At 43.2% G+C, this 24,771-nt stretch overlaps 1 protein-coding gene across 7 annotated transcripts in view; it reads left to right on the forward strand.

Moving 5' to 3' along the window:
* The window catches only part of LOC129182783 (ankyrin-2-like), a 104,857-nt gene that overhangs the window by 72,137 nt on the left and 7,949 nt on the right, over positions 1-24,771 (forward strand). For 6 of the 7 annotated variants that reach the window (XM_054779295.1, XM_054779289.1, XM_054779292.1 and 3 more), the window contains 5 exons: positions 303-380; positions 554-685; positions 1,020-1,160; positions 1,260-1,470; positions 2,977-3,055. In XM_054779295.1, the coding sequence (XP_054635270.1) occupies positions 303-380; positions 554-685; positions 1,020-1,160; positions 1,260-1,470; positions 2,977-3,055 (641 nt within the window). The remainder of the gene's footprint in view (positions 1-302; positions 381-553; positions 686-1,019; positions 1,161-1,259; positions 1,471-2,976; positions 3,056-24,771) is intronic. The other variant, XM_054779291.1, reaches the window with a different exon arrangement.

The following is a 24,771-nucleotide window of genomic DNA, read 5'->3' on the forward strand; positions in this document are numbered from 1 at the left end:
ATGGTCATGTTGGTTCTAGAAATAGCAGCTTATTTTAATGCCGACTATTGGTATCTCTGATACTAATATAGCGTTACTAATATTACTAAATTTCATTTGCAAACCTTAACCATATCATATTTTGGAAATACAACCTTTATATTTTCATCCATATCAACACTACATAACCACTTTTAATTTCAGATATATTATAATCTATATTACATAAAGCATTAGGGACTGAAATTTTGCTACAGTATATTTGTGCAACAGGTACTAGGGCACTAAAATATAATATATTATTTTGCTGTGGTGGTATTTAGTGGATTGGCAGGATGATGCTGACAGGAAAGAGGAGACATTAGCCATCATTGCAGATCTCCTTGGCTTCAGTTGGACTGGTAAGTTGCCACTTTAAAAAGCTCTCTTTTAAATCAGTAAATTTCAATCAGAGTGACTGTGTATCATTGCCCTATTTCTGTGTATAAATAATTTATAAATTGTATGTGGTACATATGGTTTATCAAAAAAAGCGACTCAATATTACAGCTTATCTTGCTATCCATGTCCCCAGAGCTGGCAAGGGAACTGGAATTTAGTGAGGATGACATTCAATCAGTTAGGTCAGAGAATCCCAATTCACTTCAAGAGCAGAGTCATGCCTTACTTCAGCGATGGGTTGAACGAGAAGGCAAACATGCCACAGGTAGGTAATGGCCACCATCTGCATCTTAATAGGTGTTGTTTTGCCTCTCATTTCCATCTGTTGTCGGTCCCATTTCCAAAACAGCAGGTGAATTTGATTCCCGATCATTATTGCTTTCAAACTGGTATGCTATAGACATATACTGTATATTTCCATAAAGGTTTTCAACTCTAAATATTGGCACTGAGTTTGACATGATCTCAAGTGACCATAAACATTTTCACCATAATCTTTTAGTACTTTTGATGTCATTATTATTAATATTTACTTTTCAATTAAATTGACAAATTATTGATCAAATGCTTCAATCAATCATTTTAAAATAATTCCACAGAGGATTGCCTGATTAAAAGACTGACCAAGATCAACCGCATGGACATTGTTCACCTAATTGAAACCCAGATGAACAAGTCAATTCAAGAGCAAACCTCAAGAACATATGCTGAGATTGAGAAAACCCTGGACCATAGTGAAGGTAGTTTTGTATACAAATATTTCTGTCAAAGCACTTACTAGAGGTGCAGATTCAAATTAGAGTGTTCATTTTACCTCACGACTGTGCAATTTTTTTTAGTGTCAGTGGCTCTGTCTTCAGTGCAAGAGGATGTGGACAGCCCCAGGATTGTGAGAAGGATAGAGTCAGATCGCAAGCCACCCCCAGCTGTTTCTGAAGAGGACCTCTCCGTCGCTTCTCTGTTAGACATTCCCTCGTGGGCGGAGCCTGCTGGACATACCCACTCAGAGAGCATGCATGGCGACCTCTTGGAGGAGCTTGACATCACACAGTAAATTTCCAATTGTATTCATTTCATTACTAAATGTTCCTATCTGCAGACTCACTTGTGGCATTTGACACAGTTCAAGAATAAGGGCATACAATAGTGCGCAGCCCCTGCAAAGCGAGGAACATTTTTACTGATTTGACCTTTGACCGGAGTTCACTCAGTTGCCTTGATTGGATATTCAAAAAATAAAACAGCTAATTCTGCTATATGGATTTGCCCATTCTATGGTTATTACTATGGCTGTCAAAAATAGTGCGTTAACGGTGTTAACTAATTTATTTGATTAATTACCTTAAATTTTTTTGTGTAATTAACGCATACACCTTACGGCAAGCCACATCTTACTGTTATTACGACAGACGGCAGCACAGCATGTAGTTCCCCACAGAGTCACACAGAGTCTGATGCTCTTTTTATAACTTTAATCTAACCTGAACACATCAACAGCGGTGCAATTCCAACAACATATATGTCTTTCCAACTCACAAACGCGTCTTTTGTCCCTTCGTTGTCGGAACAACAGTTCCTCATACACAACCGCGAGATCCATTCAGGGACATTGCGAACATCACAAGAACATCTTTATCCATCCATCCATTTTCTATACCGCTTCATCCTCATTAGGGTCGCGGGGGCATGCTGGAGCCTATCCCAGCTGACTTCGGGCGACAGGCGGGGTACACCCTGGACTGGTCGCCAGCCAATCACAGGGCACATATAGACAAACAACCATTCACACTCACATTCATACCTATGGTCAATTTAGAGTCGCCAATTAACCTCACCTGCATGTTTTTGGGAATGTGGGAGGAAGCCGGAGTACCCGGAGAAAACCCACGCGCACACGGGGAGAACATGCAAACTCCACACAGAAATGCCCAGGAGAGAATTGAACCCAGGTCTTCCCGATCTCCAGGCTGTTCCTGTATTGGCCAACGTGCTAACCACTAGACCACCGTGCGGCCAGAACATCTTTATTATGCGTCTAAATAAACAAAAAGAAAAACAATAAGTGGATATTCTTATCCCTCGCTTTGTAACTCTAAATGCTGAAGTACAATTTGCTGCATTTAAGTATGCTCGGAAATCCCAGAAAATGCACTCAAAATGTGAATTTAACTTAAATGACGTGGTGTGTTTGCAGGCAACTCCTCATTGCTCTTCATAACACAGTTAAAGTGTGATTAAAATGTTCTGCTACTATTAAAGAATCTAGTGTTAGGTAAATCGATTTTGTGCTATCTTTTAGCTTGAATGAAATTCTCAGTTCTTTTGGAGTTGTTACTACATGCAAATATATATACCGGTAATCCATTTATCTTTCTTTCAATAAAATACAGTAAAAATTGTCATATTTCAGACATCATTTCCAATGTTGATTAATCATGATTCATTTCAAACCCGTGATTAATCTAATTAAACATTTTAATAATTTGACAGCACTAGCTATTACATATCACATTTTCAAGCCATATTTTTTGACAATGTCTGCTTTGTCTGTTACAGTGAACTGAACCCAAACCTGTGGACGTCAGATGATGTAATTTCACATGAACGTACACGCTATGTCAACTTTGATGAGCAAGTAAGTACGCTCCCCACCAAAACAGAAGCTTCAGTGAGGAGCAAAGCCACTCGAGTTTATGATGCCCAGTACAAAGTGAAAGACCAGCAAATTTCCTGCAGTATTGAAGTTCATCTCTTCAAGCCTTCCCATGCTAGTGATCAGTGCCAAAGCAAAGACAAGTGCAGCCAAAAGACATTTGTTGAAAAAGATCAGAAGAGCCACTCACCTGAAATGTTGAAGTTGCCATCATCTGTATCTATCAGTGAAATTAGTCTAATCTTATCAGAGTCAGACCAAGCTGAGACTGACTTCAAAGAGCTCCAAGATGAGTACAACAATATTCCTCACCTTGTCACTCCAATTTCCTCCAAAAACATTAGAGGAACCCCTGGCCCTAACCTGTTGGATTCACGAGACAGTCACCAAGCAGCTCTGGCAATAACTGAAGAAATCACAGATGCAGATCCAAAAAGTGAGGTCTCACAGAAGTGCATGGATGAAATCACAACCCAGTACTTCACAGAACATGCCAAGATCCCACAGGTCCCCAGTGTGAACATGGGCTATTGTCCCTTCACATCAAGCAAAGAAGACAACACAAAAATTCAGTTGCAAATTGTTGAGTATCAGGAAAACATGTATTTCATTGATGATGAGCATGTCCAGCCAATGGACTCTATTTTTGCTACAGCCAAGTGCAAAATGGTGGATGATAGTAAAAACATTCTGATGGCCTGTGACTCAACTGATAGCTCTATTTATAGTTCAGTCAGTCCGGACAGTGACAAATACAGGGCAAAGGCGGTCTCTTCCAGCCTTTATCTGCCTATCTATGTAGCACAGACATCTGAGCAAGATGAAACATTGTCTTTCACTTCAGATTATGACACTTATGTTCATGAAAAAAGCTTCTTACCACCGGAATCTTGGACATTGTATGACTCTTTCCCTAGGATGTCATCACCGGAATCTGTTATGTCGATCAGTGATTATAGGGCAATGTCTCCAGACTCTCCTCTCAGCAAGAGAAAAGACTTTAAGGCAGACTTCCACACAGCTGATAACAATTGGGCACTCTATTCAAGCTCTGAGAAGTGTAATTCACCAGACATGAATGTTATTACTGAAAATAACCCAGACCTCAGTCAATCACATGTGTTTCATTCCACACCTAAACCTGTTGAAAAACAAAACCTTGCACAGAAATTTCATTCTCACGTGGAAAAACACAGTCCACTTTTGCCTGACAGTGTACTTATCCAGGAAGAGTTCGGGGAATTTCCAAGTGTGACATCAAACATTCTGTCTCATGAGCACTGGCATGAAATAACTTGTCTCAATAGAAAGGCTTCACAAGATTTAGGTACAATTAATTGTGAAAATCGGTTGTCAAATACGGATTGCAGACCATTCTCACCACAATCTCAGACCTCTCAGTGCAGTTTCTCATTTCTTGAACTCTTGCTCTCTGAACCAACCCGTGCCCAACTGAAGAGTCAGCATTGTGATTATTTTTTACAGTATTCAAGAGATAATCCAGCCACACCCCAACTGCCTGTTTCCACTTTAACAGTTGACTGTCAACACCTGGGAGAAATTAGTTGTACTGAAACAAATCTACCCTTATATCATTTTGGTCCACAACCGAATAATTCAATTGCGTCAAAGAACATCCCAAGTGCAGAAAAGGCTGTGCCATGGCAAGGAATATGTGATGCAACTGTCACTACAGAAGACAAAGACTGTGGAACTGAAAATCAAATTTCATTTCAAATTAGGCCATCATCGTCTAATGTCATTGTGCAAAAGACAGAAAGTCAGCAATCGTTTCTTGATTACTGGTTTACAAAGTTGGCACCTCAATCTTCAAGCTTATCAACATGTGAATCAGATATAAAAGATAGCACGATAAACACCACAGAAAGCAATCCAATTCAAGAGTCTTCAGATTCAAGATGGATGAAAGAATCAGAAAAAAATATTTGTTTAGATGACAAATTTCATCAGTCAACAAAGGTGACCTCAGACAGTTTATCAGAACCACAATTAAAGGAACCAGTTATATTTAACTTTGTGGAAAAAACAAAGTATACTTTTGAGTTTCCGAAAGAAGATAATGAAGAGAAACTAAAACCACACAGGGATAGTTCTGAAAACAGTAGTCAAAAATGTTTTGCAATAAGAGCGAGACAGAGTATTTTTACTGACAATGAATGTCAAAGAAAGTCTTTAGTTAAACAGGCCACACATGCAAATGTTGTTCATGGCAGGCCACATCACAAACAAGCAGATTTCATGACATTTGAGTTTCAGCCTATAATGCTACCGTCAGACTCCTTCTATGAGTTGTTGAGTGATGAGTTGTTTAGCAGCAGGGCATTGTCTCCAGATTCTGTTTCCTCGGGTCTGGATACGTCGCCCGTTTGGGACTGGTTGTTAGACTTCAGAGCATCCTCCCCAGAGTCCGTGGTTTCAGTTGAGAAGGGCATAATATGTTCTAAAACTTTTGTTGAAAACACAACACAAAATTGTAATTATTATTTAAGCTACTCTGAAGATAGGCCAGCTACACCTCTGTCAACAATATCTGATGTTGAGTATTCCGAATTATGTCTCAAGGATCTTTTTGATGATAGCAGGCCACAATCACCAGAGTCGGTTTTGTCAGAAAGCATAGTGTCAACAAATCAAGTCACAGTAAGTGCATGCCAATCTCAGTCGTGTGCAAGACCCCTCACCTATGCAGATATTGTGCGCGGCATTTCACAACAAAAACAAGCAGATTCCATGTCTGATATCAAGACATTTGAGTCTTGGCCTATTAGGCTATCATCGGACTCCTTCGATGAGTTGTCGGATTACTCTTCGGATGAATTGATCACGGATTTCAGACCTCATTCGCCAGAGTCTGTAGTGTCAAGATGTGAATGCAGTGTCCTTTCTCTTGACTCCCCTATTCCTCATTTTGATGTCGCCCAAATTGAACATCATAACCAATGTGCCAGCCAAAGGTCGTACACACCAGAATCCATTGCCTCTGATTGGGAAGAGAAGGATTTGTGTCTCACCGATCTTTTTGATGAGGCCAGACCACTGTCGCCACAGTCTGTTTCATCAGACATGGCCCTTGATACCTTATTTAGTAGCAGGGCGTTGTCTCCAGATTCAGTTTCCTGCGATCTGGATATTCCGCGCCTTCGGGACTGGTTATTAGACCTCAGAGCATCCTCCCCAGAGTCCGTGGTATCAGTTGAGAAGGCCGTATTTTCTTCTGACACTTTTGATGAAAACCAAATACACCATTGTAATTACTATTTAAACTACTCTGAAGATAGGCCAGTTACACCTCTGTCTTCACTGTCTGATGTTGATTATTCTGAATTATGTCTCAAGGATCTTTTTGATGACAGCAGACCAGATTCACCAGAGTTGGTTTTGTCAGAAAGCATAGTGTCAACAAATCAAGTCACAGTAAGTGAATGCCAACCTCAGTCATGTGCAAGACCTCTCACATACGCAGATGTCGTGCGCGGCATTGCACATGAAAAGCAAGCGGATTCCATTTCTGAAGTCAAGACATTTGAGAATCAGCCTATTATGCTATCATCGGACTCCTTCGATGAGTTGTCTGACTACTCTTTGGATGAATTGATCACAGAGTTGAGACCTCATTCGCCAGAGTCTGCATTGTCTACATGTGAATGCAGTGTTCTTTCTCTTGACTCGCCTGTTCCTCATTTTGATGTCGCCCAAATGGAACATCATGACCGATGTGTCAGCCAAAGGTCGTACACACCAGAATCCATTGCCTCTGATTGGGAAGAGAAGGATTTGTGTCTCACAAATCTTTTTGAAGAGGCCAGACCACTGTCGCCACAGTCTGTTTCATCAGACATGGCCCTTGATACCTTATTTAGTAGCAGGGCGTTGTCTCCAGATTCAGTTTCCTGCGATCTGGATATTCCGCGCCTTCGGGACTGGTTATTAGACTTCAGAGCATCCTCCCCAGAGTCCGTGGTATCAGTTGAGAAGGGCATAATATGTTCTAAAACTTTTGTTGAAAACACAACACAAAATTGTAATTATTATTTAAGCTACTCTGAAGATAGGCCAGCTACACCTCTGTCAACAATATCTGATGTTGAGTATTCCGAATTATGTCTCAAGGATCTTTTTGATGATAGCAGGCCACAATCACCAGAGTCGGTTTTGTCAGAAAGCATAGTGTCAACAAATCAAGTCACAGTAAGTGCATGCCAATCTCAGTCATGTGCAAGACCCCTCACCTATGCAGATATCGTGCGCGGCATTTCACAACAAAAACAAGCAGATTCCATGTCTGAAATCAAGACATTTGAGTCTTGGCCTATTAGGCTATCATCGGACTCCTTTGATGAGTTGTCGGATTACTCTTCGGATGAATTGATCACAGATTTCAGACCTCATTCGCCAGAGTCTGTAGTGTCAAGATGTGAATGCAGTGTCCTTTCTCTTGACTCCCCTATTCCTCATTTTGATGTCGCCCAAATTGAACATCATAACCAATGTGCCAGCCAAAGGTCGTACACACCAGAATCCATTGCCTCTGATTGGGAAGAGAAGGATTTGTGTCTCACCGATCTTTTTGATGAGGCCAGACCACTGTCGCCACAGTCTGTTTCATCAGACATGGCCCTTGATACCTTATTTAGTAGCAGGGCGTTGTCTCCAGATTCAGTTTCCTGCGATCTGGATATTCCGCGCCTTCGGGACTGGTTATTAGACCTCAGAGCATCCTCCCCAGAGTCCGTGGTATCAGTTGAGAAGGCCGTATTTTCTTTTGACACTTTTGATGAAAACAAAAACCAGCATTGTAATTACTATTTAAACTACTCTGAAGATAGGTCAGCTACAGCTCTGTCAACAGTATCTGATGTTGAGTATTCCGAATTATGTCTCAAGGATCTTTTTGATGACAGCAGGCCACAATCACCAGAGTCGGTTTTGTCAGAAAGCATAGTGTCAACAAATCAAGTCACAGTAAGTGCATGCCAACCTCAGTCGTGTGCAAGACCCCTCACCTATGCAGATATCGTGCGCGGCATTTCACATGAAAAGCAAGCAGATTCCATTTCTGAAGTCAAGACATTTGAGTCTTGGCCTATTAGGCTATCATCGGACTCCTTCGATGAGTTGTCGGATTACTCTTCGGATGAATTGATCACAGATTTCAGACCTCATTCGCCAGAGTCTGTAGTGTCTAGATGTGAATGCAGTGTCCTTTCTCTTGACTCCCCTGTTCCTCATTTTGATGTCGCCCAAATTGAACATCATGACCAATGTGTCAGCCAAAGGTCGTACACACCAGAATCCATTGCCTCTGATTGGGAAGAGAAGGATTTGTGTCTCACCCATCTTTTTGATGAGGCCAGACCACTGTCGCCACAGTCTGTTTCATCAGACATGGCCCTTGATACCTTATTGAGTAGCAGGGCGTTGTCTCCAGATTCAGTTTCTTGCGATCTGGATATTCCGCGCCTTCAGGACTTGTTATTAGACTTCAGAGCATCCTCCCCAGAGTCAGTGGTATCAGTTGAGAAGGCCGTATTTTCTTCTGACACTTTTGATGAAAACCAAAACCAGCATTGTAATTACTATTTAAGCTACTCTGAAGATAGGCCAGCTACACCTCTGTCTTCACTGTCTGACGTTGATTATTCCGAATTATGTCTCAAGGATCTTTTTGATGACAGCAGGCCAGACTCACCAGAGTCGGTTTTGTCAGAAAATATATCTTCAGTAAATGAAGTCACAGTAAATGAATGCCAACCTCAGTCATGTGCAAGACCTCTCACATACGCAGATGTCGTGCGCGGCATTGCACATGAAAAGCAAGCGGATTCCATTTCTGAAGTCAAGACATTTGAGTCTTGGCCTATTAGGCTATCATCGGACTCCTTCGATGAGTTGTCGGATTACTCTTCGGATGAATTGATCACAGATTTCAGACCTCATTCGCCAGAGTCTGTAGTGTCAAGATGTGAATGCAGTGTCCTTTCTCTTGACTCCCCTATTCCTCATTGTGATGTCGCCCAAATTGAACATCATAACCAATGTGCCAGCCAAAGGTCGTACACACCAGAATCCATTGCCTCTGATTGGGAAGAGAAGGATTTGTCTCTAACCGATCTTTTTGATGAGGCCAGACCACTGTCGCCACAGTCTGTTTCATCAGACATGGCCCTTGATACCTTATTTAGTAGCAGGGCGTTGTCTCCAGATTCAGTTTCCTGCGATCTGGATATTCCGCGCCTTTGGGACTGGTTATTAGACCTCAGAGCATCCTCCCCAGAGTCCGTGGTATCAGTTGAGAAGGCCGTATTTTCTTCTGACACTTTTGATGAAAACCAAATGCACCATTGTAATTACTATTTAAACTACTCTGAAGATAGGCCAGTTACACCTCTGTCTTCACTGTCTGATGTTGATTATTCTGAATTATGTCTCAAGGATCTTTTTGATGACAGCAGACCAGATTCACCAGAGTCGGTTTTGTCAGAAAGCATAGTGTCAACAAATCAAGTCACAGTAAGTGAATGTCAACCTCAGTCATGTGCAAGACCTCTCACATACGCAGATGTCGTGCGCGGCATTGCACATGAAAAGCAAGCGGATTCCATTTCTGAAGTCAAGACATTTGAGAATCAGCCTATTATGCTATCATCGGACTCCTTCGATGAGTTGTCTGACTACTCTTTGGATGAATTGATCACAGAGTTGAGACCTCATTCGCCAGAGTCTGCATTGTCTACATGTGAATGCAGTGTTCTTTCTCTTGACTCGCCTGTTCCTTATTTTGATGTCGCCCAAATTGAACATCATGACCGATGTGTCAGCCAAAGGTCGTACACACCAGAATCCATTGCCTCTGATTGGGAAGAGAAGGATTTGTGTCTCACAAATCTTTTTGAAGAGGCCAGACCACTGTCGCCACAGTCTGTTTCATCAGACATGGCCCTTGATACCTTATTTAGTAGCAGGGCGTTGTCTTCAGATTCAGTTTCCTGCGATCTGGATATTCCGCGCCTTCGGGACTGGTTATTAGACTTCAGAGCATCCTCCCCAGAGTCCGTGGTATCAGTTGAGAAGGGCATAATATGTTCTAAAACTTTTGTTGAAAACACAACACAAAATTGTAATTATTATTTAAGCTACTCTGAAGATAGGCCAGCTACACCTCTGTCAACAATATCTGATGTTGAGTATTCCGAATTATGTCTCAAGGATCTTTTTGATGATAGCAGGCCACAATCACCAGAGTCGGTTTTGTCAGAAAGCATAGTGTCAACAAATCAAGTCACAGTAAGTGCATGCCAATCTCAGTCATGTGCAAGACCCCTCACCTATGCAGATATCGTGCGCGGCATTTCACAACAAAAACAAGCAGATTCCATGTCTGAAATCAAGACATTTGAGTCTTGGCCTATTAGGCTATCATCGGACTCCTTTGATGAGTTGTCGGATTACTCTTCGGATGAATTGATCACAGATTTCAGACCTCATTCGCCAGAGTCTGTAGTGTCAAGATGTGAATGCAGTGTCCTTTCTCTTGACTCCCCTATTCCTCATTTTGATGTCGCCCAAATTGAACATCATAACCAATGTGCCAGCCAAAGGTCGTACACACCAGAATCCATTGCCTCTGATTGGGAAGAGAAGGATTTGTCTCTCACCGATCTTTTTGATGAGGCCAGACCACTGTCGCCACAGTCTGTTTCATCAGACATGGCCCTTGATACCTTATTTAGTAGCAGGGCGTTGTCTCCAGATTCAGTTTCCTGCGATCTGGATATTCCGCGCCTGCGGGACTGGTTATTAGACCTCAGAGCATCCTCCCCAGAGTCCGTGGTATCAGTTGAGAAAGCCGTATTTTCTTCTGACACTTTTGATGAAAACCAAATGCACCATTGTAATTACTATTTAAACTACTCTGAAGATAGGCCAGTTACACCGCTGTCTTCACTGTCTGATGTTGATTATTCTGAATTATGTCTCAAGGATTTTTTTGATGACAGCAGACCAGATTCACCAGAGTCGGTTTTGTCAGAAAGCATAGTGTCAACAAATCAAGTCACAGTAAGTGAATGCCAACCTCAGTCATGTGCAAGACCTCTCACATACGCAGATGTCGTGCGCGGCATTGCACATGAAAAGCAAGCGGATTCCATTTCTGAAGTCAAGACATTTGAGAATCAGCCTATTATGCTATCATCGGACTCCTTCGATGAGTTGTCTGACTACTCTTTGGATGAATTGATCACAGAGTTGAGACCTCATTCGCCAGAGTCTGCATTGTCTACATGTGAATGCAGTGTTCTTTCTCTTGACTCGCCTGTTCCTTATTTTGATGTCGCCCAAATTGAACATCATGACCGATGTGTCAGCCAAAGGTCGTACACACCAGAATCCATTGCCTCTGATTGGGAAGAGAAGGATTTGTGTCTCACAAATCTTTTTGAAGAGGCCAGACCACTGTCGCCACAGTCTGTTTCATCAGACATGGCCTTTGATACCTTATTTAGTAGCAGGGCGTTGTCTCCAGATTCAGTTTCCTGCGATCTGGATATTCCGCGCCTTCTGGACTGGTTATTAGACTTCAGAGCATCCTCCCCAGAGTCCGTGGTATCAGTTGAGAAGGCGATATTTTCTTCTGACACTTTTGATGAAAACAAAAACCAGCATTGTAATTACTATTTAAACTACTCTGAAGATAGACCAGCTACACCTCTGTCAACAGTATCTGATGTTGAGTATTCCGAATTATGTCTCAAGGATCTTTTTGATGACAGCAGGCCACAATCACCAGAGTCGGTTTTGTCAGAAAGCATAGTGTCAACAAATCAAGTCACAGTAAGTGCATGCCAACCTCAGTCGTGTGCAAGACCCCTCACCTATGCAGATATCGTGCGCGGCATTTCACAACAAAAACAAGGAGATTCCATGTCTGAAATCAAGACATTTGAGTCTTGGCCTATTAGGCTATCATCGGACTCCTTCGATGAGTTGTCGGATTACTCTTCGGATGAATTGATCACAGATTTCATACCTCATTCGCCAGAGTCTGTAGTGTCAAGATGTGAATGCAATGTCCTTTCTCTTGACTCCCCTGTTCCTCATTTTGATGTCGCCCAAATGGAACATCAGAACCAATGTGTCAGCCAAATGTCGTACACACCAGAATCCATTGCCTCTGATTGGGAAGAGAAGGATTTGTATCTCACCAATCTTTTTGAAGAGGCCAGACCACTGTCGCCACAGTCGGTTTCATCAGACATGGCCCTTCATACCTTATTTAGTAGCAGGGCGTTGTCTCCAGATTCAGTTTCCTGTGATCTGGATATTCCGCGCCTTCGGGACTGGTTATTAGACCTCAGAGCATCCTCCCCAGAGTCCGTGGTATCAGTTGAGAAGGCCGTATTTTCTTTTGACACTTTTGATGAAAACAAAAACCAGCATTGTAATTACTATTTAAACTACTCTGAAGATAGGCCAGCTACAGCTCTGTCAACAGTATCTGATGTTGAGTATTACGAATTATGTCTCAAGGATCTTTTTGATGACAGCAGACCAGACTCACCAGAGTCGGTTTTGTCAGAAAGCATAGTGTCAACAAATCAAGTCACAGTAAGTGCATGCCAACCTCAGTCATGTGCAAGACCTCTCACATACGCAGATGTCGTGCGCGGCATTGCACATGAAAAGCAAGCGGATTCCATTTCTGAAGTCAAGACATTTGAGTCTTGGCCTATTAGGCTATCATCGGACTCCTTCGATGAGTTGTCTGACTACTCTTTGGATGAATTGATCACAGAGTTGAGACCTCATTCGCCAGAGTCTGCAGTGTCTACATGTGAATGCAGTGTACTTTCTCTTGACTCCCCTGTTCCTCATTTTGATGTCGCCCAAATTGAACATCATAACCAATGTGTCAGCCAAAGGTCATACACACCAGAATCCATTGCCTCTGATTGGGAAGAGAAGGATTTGTGTCTCACCGATCTTTTTGAAGAGGCCAGACCACTGTCGCCACAGTCTGTTTCATCAGACATGGCCCTTGATACCTTATTTAGTAGCAGGGCGTTGTCTCCAGATTCAGTTTCCTGCGATCTGGATATTCCGCGCCTTCGGGACTGGTTATTAGACCTCAGAGCATCCTCCCCAGAGTCCGTGGTATCAGTTGAGAAGGCCGTATTTTCTTCTGACACTTTGGATGAAAACCAAATGCACCATTGTAATTACTATTTAAACTACTCTGAAGATAGGCCAGTTACACCTCTGTCTTCACTGTCTGATGTTGATTATTCTGAATTATGTCTCAAGGATCTTTTTGATGACAGCAGACCAGACTCACCAGAGTCGGTTTTGTCAGAAAGCATAGTGTCAACAAATCAAGTCACAGTAAGTGAATGCCAACCTCAGTCATGTGCAAGACCTCTCACATACGCAGATGTCGTGCGCGGCATTGCACATGAAAAGCAAGCGGATTCCATTTCTGAAGTCAAGACATTTGAGTCTCAGCCTATTATGCTATCATCGGACTCCTTCGATGAGTTGTCTGACTACTCTTTGGATGAATTGATCACAGAGTTGAGACCTCATTCGCCAGAGTCGGTAGTGTCTAGATGTGAATGCAGTGTCCTTTCTCTTGACTCCCTTGTTCCTCATTTTGATGTCGCCCAAATTGAACATCATGACCGATGTGTCAGCCAAAGGTCGTACACACCAGAATCCATTGCCTCTGATTGGGAAGAGAAGGATTTGTGTCTCACCCATCTTTTTGATGAGGCCAGACCACTGTCGCCACAGTCTGTTTCATCAGACATGGCCCTTGATACCTTATTGAGGAGCAGGGCGTTGTCTCCAGATTCAGTTTCTTGCGATCTGGATATTCCGCGCCTTCAGGACTGGTTGTTAGACTTCAGAGCATCCTCCCCAGAGTCAGTGGTATCAGTTGAGAAGGCCGTATTTTCTTCTGACACTTTTGATGAAAACCAAAACCAGCATTGTAATTACTATTTAAGCTACTCTGAAGATAGGCCAGCTACACCTCTGTCTTCACTGTCTGACGTTGATTATTCCGAATTATGTCTCAAGGATCTTTTTGATGACAGCAGGCCAGACTCACCAGAGTCGGTTTTGTCAGAAAATATATCTTCAGTAAATGAAGTCACAATAAGTGCATGCCAATCTCAGTTGTGTGCAAGACCTCTCACCTATGCAGATGTCGTGTGCGGCATTTCACAAGAAAAACAAGCAGATCCCATGTCTAAAATCAAGACGTTTGAGTCTCGGCCTATTATGCTATTATCGGACTCCCTTGATGAGTGGTCTGACTACTCTTCGGATGAATTGATCACAGAGTTGAGACCTCATTCGCCAGAGTCGGTAGTGTCTAGATGTGAATGCAGTGTCCTTTCTCTTGACTCCCCTGTTCCTCATTTTGATGTCGCCCAAATTGAACATCATGACCGATGTGTCAGCCAAAGGTCGTACACACCAGAATCCATTGCCTCTGATTGGGAAGAGAAGGATTTGTGTCTCACCCATCTTTTTGATGAGGCCAGACCACTTTCGCCACAGTCTGTTTCATCAGACATGGCCCTTGATACCTTATTGAGTAGCAGGGCGTTGTCTCCAGATTCAGTTTCTTGCTATCTAGATATTCCGCGCCTTCAGGACTGGTTATTAGACTTCAGAGCATCCTCCCCAGAGTCAGTGGTATCAGTTGAGAAGACCGTATTTTCTTCTGACACTTTTGATCAAAACCAAAACCAGCATTGTAATTACTATTTAAGATACTCTGAAGATAGGCCAGCTACACCTCTGTCTTCACTGAATGACGTTGATTATTCCGAATTATGTCTCAAGGATCTTTTTGATGACAGCAGGCCAGACTCACCAGAATCGGTTTTGTCAGAAAATATATATTCAGTAAATGAAGTCACAATAAGTGCATGCCAACCTCAGTTGTATGCAAGACCTCTCACCTATGCAGATGTCGTGCGCGGCATTTCACAAGAAAAACAAGCAGATCCCATGTCTAAAATCAAGACGTTTGAGTCTCGGCCTATTATGCTATTATCGGACTCCCTTGATGAGTGGTCTGACTACTCTTCAGATGAATTGATCACAGAGTTGAAACCTCATTCGCCAGAGTCGGTAGTGTCTAGATGTGAATGCAGTGTCCTTTCTCTTGACTCCCCTGTTCCTCATTTTGATGTCGCCCAAATTGAACATCATGACCGATGTGTCAGCCAAAGGTCGTACACACCAGAATCCATTGCCTCTGATTGGGAAGAGAAGGATTTGTGTCTCACCAATCTTTTTGACGAGGCCAGACCACTGTCGCCACAGTCTGTTTCATCGGACATGGCCCTTGATACCTTATTTGGTAGCACGGCGTTGTCTCCAGATTCAGTTTCCTGCGATCTGGATATTCCGCGCCTTCGGGACTGGTTATTAGACCTCAGAGCATCCTCCCCAGAGTCCGTGGTATCAGTTGAGAAGGCCGTATTTTCTTCTGACACTTTTGATGAAAACCAAATGCACCATTGTAATTACTATTTAAACTACTCTGAAGATAGGCCAGCTACAGCTCTGTCAACAGTATCTGATGTTGAGTATTCCAAATTATGTCTCAAGGATCTTTTTGATGACAGCAGACCAGACTCACCAGAGTCGGTTTTGTCAGAAAGCATAGTGTCAACAAATCAAGTCACAGTAAGTGAATGCCAACCTCAGTCATGTGCAAGACCTCTCACATACGCAGATGTCGTGCGCGGCATTGCACATGAAAAGCAAGCGGATTCCATTTCTGAAGTCAAGACATTTGAGAATCAGCCTATTATGCTATCATCGGACTCCTTCGATGAGTTGTCTGACTACTCTTTGGATGAATTGATCACAGAGTTGAGACCTCATTCGCCAGAGTCTGCATTGTCTACATGTGAATGCAGTGTTCTTTCTCTTGACTCGCCTGTTCCTCATTTTGATGTCGCCCAAATGGAACATCATGACCGATGTGTCAGCCAAAGGTCGTACACACCAGAATCCATTGCCTCTGATTGGGAAGAGAAGGATTTGTGTCTCACCCATCTTTTTGATGAGGCCAGACCACTTTCGCCACAGTCTGTTTCATCAGACATGGCCCTTGATACCTTATTGAGTAGCAGGGCGTTGTCTCCAGATTCAGTTTCTTGCTATCTAGATATTCCGCGCCTTCAGGACTGGTTATTAGACTTCAGAGCATCCTCCCCAGAGTCAGTGGTATCAGTTGAGAAGACCGTATTTTCTTCTGACACTTTTGATCAAAACCAAAACCAGCATTGTAATTACTATTTAAGATACTCTGAAGATAGGCCAGCTACACCTCTGTCTTCACTGAATGACGTTGATTATTCCGAATTATGTCTCAAGGATCTTTTTGATGACAGCAGGCCAGACTCACCAGAATCGGTTTTGTCAGAAAATATATATTCAGTAAATGAAGTCACAATAAGTGCATGCCAACCTCAGTTGTATGCAAGACCTCTCACCTATGCAGATGTCGTGCGCGGCATTTCACAAGAAAAACAAGCAGATCCCATGTCTAAAATCAAGACGTTTGAGTCTCGGCCTATTATGCTATTATCGGACTCCCTTGATGAGTGGTCTGACTACTCTTCAGATGAATTGATCACAGAGTTGAAACCTCATTCGCCAGAGTCGGTAGTGTCTAGATGTGAATGCAGTGTCCTTTCTCTTGACTCCCCTGTTCCTCATTTTGATGTCGCCCAAATTGAACATCATGACCGATGTGTCAGCCAAAGGTCGTACACACCAGAATCCATTGCCTCTGATTGGGAAGAGAAGGATTTGTGTCTCACCAATCTTTTTGACGAGGCCAGACCACTGTCGCCACAGTCTGTTTCATCGGACATGGCCCTTGATACCTTATTTGGTAGCACGGCGTTGTCTCCAGATTCAGTTTCCTGCGATCTGGATATTCCGCGCCTTCGGGACTGGTTATTAGACCTCAGAGCATCCTCCCCAGAGTCCGTGGTATCAGTTGAGAAGGCCGTATTTTCTTCTGACACTTTTGATGAAAACCAAATGCACCATTGTAATTACTATTTAAACTACTCTGAAGATAGGCCAGCTACAGCTCTGTCAACAGTATCTGATGTTGAGTATTCCAAATTATGTCTCAAGGATCTTTTTGATGACAGCAGACCAGACTCACCAGAGTCGGTTTTGTCAGAAAGCATAGTGTCAACAAATCAAGTCACAGTAAGTGAATGCCAACCTCAGTCATGTGCAAGACCTCTCACATACGCAGATGTCGTGCGCGGCATTGCACATGAAAAGCAAGCGGATTCCATTTCTGAAGTCAAGACATTTGAGAATCAGCCTATTATGCTATCATCGGACTCCTTCGATGAGTTGTCTGACTACTCTTTGGATGAATTGATCACAGAGTTGAGACCTCATTCGCCAGAGTCTGCATTGTCTACATGTGAATGCAGTGTTCTTTCTCTTGACTCGCCTGTTCCTCATTTTGATGTCGCCCAAATGGAACATCATGACCGATGTGTCAGCCAAAGGTCGTACACACCAGAATCCATTGCCTCTGATTGGGAAGAGAAGGATTTGTGTCTCACAAATCTTTTTGAAGAGGCCAGACCACTGTCGCCACAGTCTGTTTCATCAGACATGGCCCTTGATACCTTATTTAGTAGCAGGGCGTTGTCTCCAGATTCAGTTTCCTGCGATCTGGATATTCCGCGCCTTCGGGACTGGTTATTAGACTTCAGAGCATCCTCCCCAGAGTCCGTGGTATCAGTTGAGAAGGCGATATTTTCTTCTGACACTTTTGATGAAAACAAAAACCAGCATTGTAATTACTATTTAAACTACTCTGAAGATAGGTCAGCTACAGCTCTGTCAACAGTATCTGATGTTGAGTATTCCGAATTATGTCTCAAGGATCTTTTTGATGACAGCAGGCCACAATCACCAGAGTCGGTTTTGTCAGAAAGCATAGTGTCAACAAATCAAGTCACAGTAAGTGCATGCCAACCTCAGTCGTGTGCAAGACCCCTCACCTATGCAGATATCGTGCGCGGCATTTCACAACAAAAACAAGGAGATTCCATGTCTGAAATCAAGACATTTGAGTCTTGGCCTATTAGGCTATCATCGGACTCCTTCGATGAGTTGTCGGATTACTCTTCGGATGAATTGATCACAGATTTCATACCTCATTCGCCAGAGTCTGTAGTGTCAAGATGTGAATGCAATGTCCTTTCTCTTGACTCCCCTGTTCCTCATTTTGATGTCGCCCAAATGGAACATCAGAACCAATGTGTCAGCCAAATGTCGTACACACCAGAATCCATTGCCTCTGATTGGGAAGAGAAGGATTTGTGTCTCACCAATCTTTTTGAAGAGGCCAGACCACTGTCGCCACAGTTTGTTTTATCAGACATGGCCCTTCATACCTTATTTAGTAGCAGGGCGTTGTCTCCAGATTCAGTTTCCTGTGATTTTGATATTCCGCGCCTTCGGGACTGGTTATTAGACCTCAGAGCATCCTCCCCAGAGTCCATGGTATCAGTTGAGAAGGCCGTATTTTCTTTTGACACTTTTGATGAAAACAAAAACCAGCATTGTAATTACTATTTAGACTACTCTGAAGATAGGCCAGCTACAGCTCTGTCAACAGTATCTGATGTTGAGTATTACGAATTATGTCTCAAGGATCTTTTTGATGACAGCAGACCAGACTCACCAGAGTCGGTTTTGTCAGAAAGCATAGTGTCAACAAATCAAGTCACAGTAAGTGCATGCCAACCTCAGTCATGTGCAAGACCTCTCACATACGCAGATGTCGTGCGCGGCATTTCACATGAAAAGCAAGCAGATTCCATTTCTGAAGTCAAGACATTTGAGTCTTGGCCTATTAGGCTATCATCGGACTCCTTCGATGAGTTGTCGGATTACTCTTCGGATGAATTGATCACAGATTTCAGACCTCATTCGCCAGAGTCTGTAGTGTCTAGATGTGAATGCAGTGTCCTTTCTCTTGACTCCCCTGTTCCTCATTTTGATGTCGCCCAAATTGAACATCATGACCAATGTGTCAGCCAAAGGTCATACACACCAGAATCCATTGCCTCTGATTGGGAAGAGAAGGATTTGTGTCTCACCCATCTTTTTGATGAGGCCAGACCACTGTCGCCACAGTCTGTTTCATCAGACATGGCCCTTGATACCTTATTGAGTAGCAGGGCATTGTCTCCAGATTCAGTTTCTTGCGATCTGGATATTCCGCGCCTTCAGGACTTGTTATTAGACTTCAGAGCATCCTCCCCAGAGTCAGTGGTATCAGTTGAGAAGGCCGTATTTTCTTCTGACACTTTTGATGAAAACCAAAACCAGCATTGTAATTACTATTTAAGCTACTCTGAAGATAGGCCAGCTACACCTCTGTCTTCACTGTCTGACGTTGATTATTCCGAATTATGTCTCAAGGATCTTTTTGATGACAGCAGGCCAGACTCACCAGAGTCGGTTTTGTCAGAAAATATATCTTCAGTAAATGAAGTCACAGTAAATGAATGCCAACCTCAGTCATGTGCAAGACCTCTCACATACGCAGATGTCGTGCGCGGCATTGCACATGAAAAGCAAGCGGATTCCATTTCTGAAGTCAAGACATTTGAGTCTTGGCCTATTAGGCTATCATCGGACTCCTTCGATGAGTTGTCGGATTACTCTTCGGATGAATTGATCACAGATTTCAGACCTCATTCGCCAGAGTCTGTAGTGTCAAGATGTGAATGCAGTGTCCTTTCTCTTGACTCCCCTATTCCTCATTGTGATGTCGCCCAAATTGAACATCATAACCAATGTGCCAGCCAAAGGTCGTACACACCAGAATCCATTGCCTCTGATTGGGAAGAGAAGGATTTGTCTCTAACCGATCTTTTTGATGAGGCCAGACCACTGTCGCCACAGTCTGTTTCATCAGACATGGCCCTTGATACCTTATTTAGTAGCAGGGCGTTGTCTCCAGATTCAGTTTCCTGCGATCTGGATATTCCGCGCCTTTGGGACTGGTTATTAGACCTCAGAGCATCCTCCCCAGAGTCCGTGGTATCAGTTGAGAAGGCCGTATTTTCTTCTGACACTTTTGATGAAAACCAAATGCACCATTGTAATTACTATTTAAACTACTCTGAAGATAGGCCAGTTACACCTCTGTCTTCACTGTCTGATGTTGATTATTCTGAATTATGTCTCAAGGATCTTTTTGATGACAGCAGACCAGATTCACCAGAGTCGGTTTTGTCAGAAAGCATAGTGTCAACAAATCAAGTCACAGTAAGTGAATGTCAACCTCAGTCATGTGCAAGACCTCTCACATACGCAGATGTCGTGCGCGGCATTGCACATGAAAAGCAAGCGGATTCCATTTCTGAAGTCAAGACATTTGAGAATCAGCCTATTATGCTATCATCGGACTCCTTCGATGAGTTGTCTGACTACTCTTTGGATGAATTGATCACAGAGTTGAGACCTCATTCGCCAGAGTCTGCATTGTCTACATGTGAATGCAGTGTTCTTTCTCTTGACTCGCCTGTTCCTTATTTTGATGTCGCCCAAATTGAACATCATGACCGATGTGTCAGCCAAAGGTCGTACACACCAGAATCCATTGCCTCTGATTGGGAAGAGAAGGATTTGTGTCTCACAAATCTTTTTGAAGAGGCCAGACCACTGTCGCCACAGTCTGTTTCATCAGACATGGCCCTTGATACCTTATTTAGTAGCAGGGCGTTGTCTCCAGATTCAGTTTCCTGCGATCTGGATATTCCGCGCCTTCGGGACTGGTTATTAGACTTCAGAGCATCCTCCCCAGAGTCCGTGGTATCAGTTGAGAAGGCGATATTTTCTTCTGACACTTTTGATGAAAACAAAAACCAGCATTGTAATTACTATTTAAACTACTCTGAAGATAGACCAGCTACACCTCTGTCAACAGTATCTGATGTTGAGTATTCCGAATTATGTCTCAAGGATCTTTTTGATGACAGCAGGCCACAATCACCAGAGTCGGTTTTGTCAGAAAGCATAGTGTCAACAAATCAAGTCACAGTAAGTGCATGCCAACCTCAGTCGTGTGCAAGACCCCTCACCTATGCAGATATCGTGCGCGGCATTTCACAAGAAAAACAAGGAGATTCCATGTCTGAAATCAAGACATTTGAGTCTTGGCCTATTAGGCTATCATCGGACTCCTTCGATGAGTTGTCGGATTACTCTTCGGATGAATTGATCACAGATTTCATACCTCATTCGCCAGAGTCTGTAGTGTCTAGATGTGAATGCAGTGTCCTTTCTCTTGACTCCCCTGTTCCTCATTTTGATGTCGCCCAAATTGAACATCATGACCGATGTGTCAGCCAAAGGTCGTACACACCAGAATCCATTGCCTCTGATTGGGAAGAGAAGGATTTGTGTCTCACCCATCTTTTTGATGAGGCCAGACCACTGTCGCCACAGTCTGTTTCATCAGACATGGCCCTTGATACCTTATTGAGTAGCAGGGTGTTGTCTCCAGATTCAGTTTCTTGCGATCTGGATATTCCGCGCCTTCAGGACTGGTTGTTAGACTTCAGAGCATCCTCCCCAGAGTCAGTGGTATCAGTTGAGAAGGCCGTATTTTCTTCTGACACTTTTGATGAAAACCAAAACCAGCATTGTAATTACTATTTAAGCTACTCTGAAGATAGGCCAGCTACACCTCTGTCTTCACTGTCTGACGTTGATTATTCCGAATTATGTCTCAAGGATCTTTTTGATGACAGCAGGCCAGACTCACCAGAGTCGGTTTTGTCAGAAAATATATCTTCAGTAAATGAAGTCACAATAAGTGCATGCCAATCTCAGTTGTGTGCAAGACCTCTCACCTATGCAGATGTCGTGTGCGGCATTTCACAAGAAAAACAAGCAGATCCCATGTCTAAAATCAAGACGTTTGAGTCTCGGCCTATTATGCTATTATCGGACTCCCTTGATGAGTGGTCTGACTACTCTTCGGATGAATTGATCACAGAGTTGAGACCTCATTCGCCAGAGTCGGTAGTGTCTAGATATGAATGCAGTGTCCTTTCTCTTGACTCCCCTGTTCCTCATTTTGATGTCGCCCAAATTGAACATCATGACCGATGTGTCAGCCAAAGGTCGTACACACCAGAATCCATTGCCTCTGATTGGGAAGAGAAGGATTTGTGTCTCACCCATCTTTTTGATGAGGCCAGACCACTTTCGCCACAGTCTGTTTCATCAGACATGGCCCTTGATACCTTATTGAGTAGCAGGGCGTTGTCTCCAGATTCAGTTTCTTGCGATCTAGATATTCCGCGCCTTCGGGACTGGTTATTAGACTTCAGAGCATCCTTCCCAGAGTCAGTGGTATCAGTTGAGAAGGCGGTATTTTCTTCTGACACTTTTGATGAAAACAAAAACCAGCATTGTAATTACTATTTAAACTACTCTGAAGATAGGCCAGCTACACCTCTGTCAACAGTATCTGATGTTGAGTATTCCGAATTATGTCTCAAGGATCTTTTTGATGACAGCAGGCCACAATCACCAGAGTCGGTTTTGTCAAAAAGCATAGTGTCAACAAATCAAGTCACAGTAAGTGCATGCCAACCTCAGTCGTGTGCAAGACCCCTCACCTATGCAGATATCGTGCGCGGCATTGCACATGAAAAGCAAGCAGATTCCGTTTCTGAAGTCAAGACATTTGAGCCTCAGCCTATTATGCTATCATCGGACTCCTTCGATGAGTTGTCTGACTACTCTTTGGATGAATTGATCACAGAGTTGAGACCTCATTCGCCAGAGTCTGCATTGTCTACATGTGAATGCAGTGTTCTTTCTCTTGACTCGCCTGTTCCTCATTTTGATGTTGCCCAAATTGAACATCATGACCAATGTGTCAGCCAAAGGTCGTACACACCAGAATCCATTGCCTCTGATTGGGAAGAGAAGGATTTGTGTCTCACAAATCTTTTTGAAGAGGCCAGACCACTGTCGCCACAGTCTGTTTCATCAGACATGGCCCTTGATACCTTATTTGGTAGCACGGCGTTGTCTCCAGATTTAGTTTCCTGCGATCTGGATATTCCGCGCCTTCGGGACTGGTTATTAGACTTCAGAGCATCCTTCCCAGAGTCAGTGGTATCAGTTGAGAAGGCGGTATTTTCTTCTGACACTTTTGATGAAAACAAAAACCAGCATTGTAATTACTATTTAAACTACTCTGAAGATAGGCCAGCTACACCTCTGTCAACAGTATCTGATGTTGAGTATTCCGAATTATGTCTCAAGGATCTTTTTGATGACAGCAGGCCACAATCACCAGAGTCGGTTTTGTCAAAAAGCATAGTGTCAACAAATCAAGTCACAGTAAGTGCATGCCAACCTCAGTCGTGTGCAAGACCCCTCACCTATGCAGATATCGTGCGCGGCATTGCACATGAAAAGCAAGCAGATTCCATTTCTGAAGTCAAGACATTTGAGCCTCAGCCTATTATGCTATCATCGGACTCCTTCGATGAGTTGTCTGACTACTCTTTGGATGAATTGATCACAGAGTTGAGACCTCATTCGCCAGAGTCTGCATTGTCTACATGTGAATGCAGTGTTCTTTCTCTTGACTCGCCTGTTCCTCATTTTGATGTTGCCCAAATTGAACATCATGACCAATGTGTCAGCCAAAGGTCGTACACACCAGAATCCATTGCCTCTGATTGGGAAGAGAAGGATTTGTGTCTCACCCATCTTTTTGATGAGGCCAGACCACTGTCGCCACAGTCTGTTTCATCAGACATGGCCCTTGATACCTTATTGAGTAGCAGGGCGTTGTCTCCAGATTCAGTTTCTTGCGATCTGGATATTCCGCGCCTTCAGGACTGGTTGTTGGACTTCAGAGCATCCTCCCCAGAGTCAGTGGTATCAGTTGAGAAGGCGGTATTTTCTTCTGACACTTTTGATGAAAACCAAAACCAGCATTGTAATTACTATTTAAGCTACTCTGAAGATAGGCCAGCTACACCTCTGTCTTCACTGTCTGACGTTGATTATTTCGAATTATGTCTCAAGGATCTTTTTGATGACAGCAGGCCAGACTCACTAGAGTCGGTTTTGTCAGAAAGCACAGTGTCAACAAATCAAGTCATAGTAAGTGCATGCCAACCTCAGTCATGTGCCAGCTATGCTCATGCCGTGCGCGGCATTGCATATGAAAAGCAAGCAGATTCCATTTCTGAAGTCAAGACATTTGAGTCTCAGCCTATTTTGCTATCATCAGACTCCTTCGATGAGTTGTCTGACTACTCTTCGGAGGAATTAATCACAGAGGTGAGACCTCATTCTCCAGAGTCTGTAGTTTCTCGATGTGAATGCAGTGTCCTTTCACCTGACTCCCCTGTTCCTCAATTTTATGTTGCGCAAGTTCAGCACTGTGACCACTATTTCAACCAAAGTTCGTACACACCGGAATCCATTGCTTCTGTTTGGGAAGAGATGGATTTGTGTCTCACCAATCTTTTTGATGAGGCTCGACCTGTGTCACCACAGTCTGTTTCATCAGACATAGCCCTTGATACCCGATTTAGCAGCAGGGCTTTGTCTCCAGATTC

The sequence above is a fragment of the Dunckerocampus dactyliophorus genome, chromosome 6, assembly GCF_027744805.1.
Source record: "Dunckerocampus dactyliophorus isolate RoL2022-P2 chromosome 6, RoL_Ddac_1.1, whole genome shotgun sequence".
Taxonomy (NCBI): domain Eukaryota; kingdom Metazoa; phylum Chordata; class Actinopteri; order Syngnathiformes; family Syngnathidae; genus Dunckerocampus; species Dunckerocampus dactyliophorus.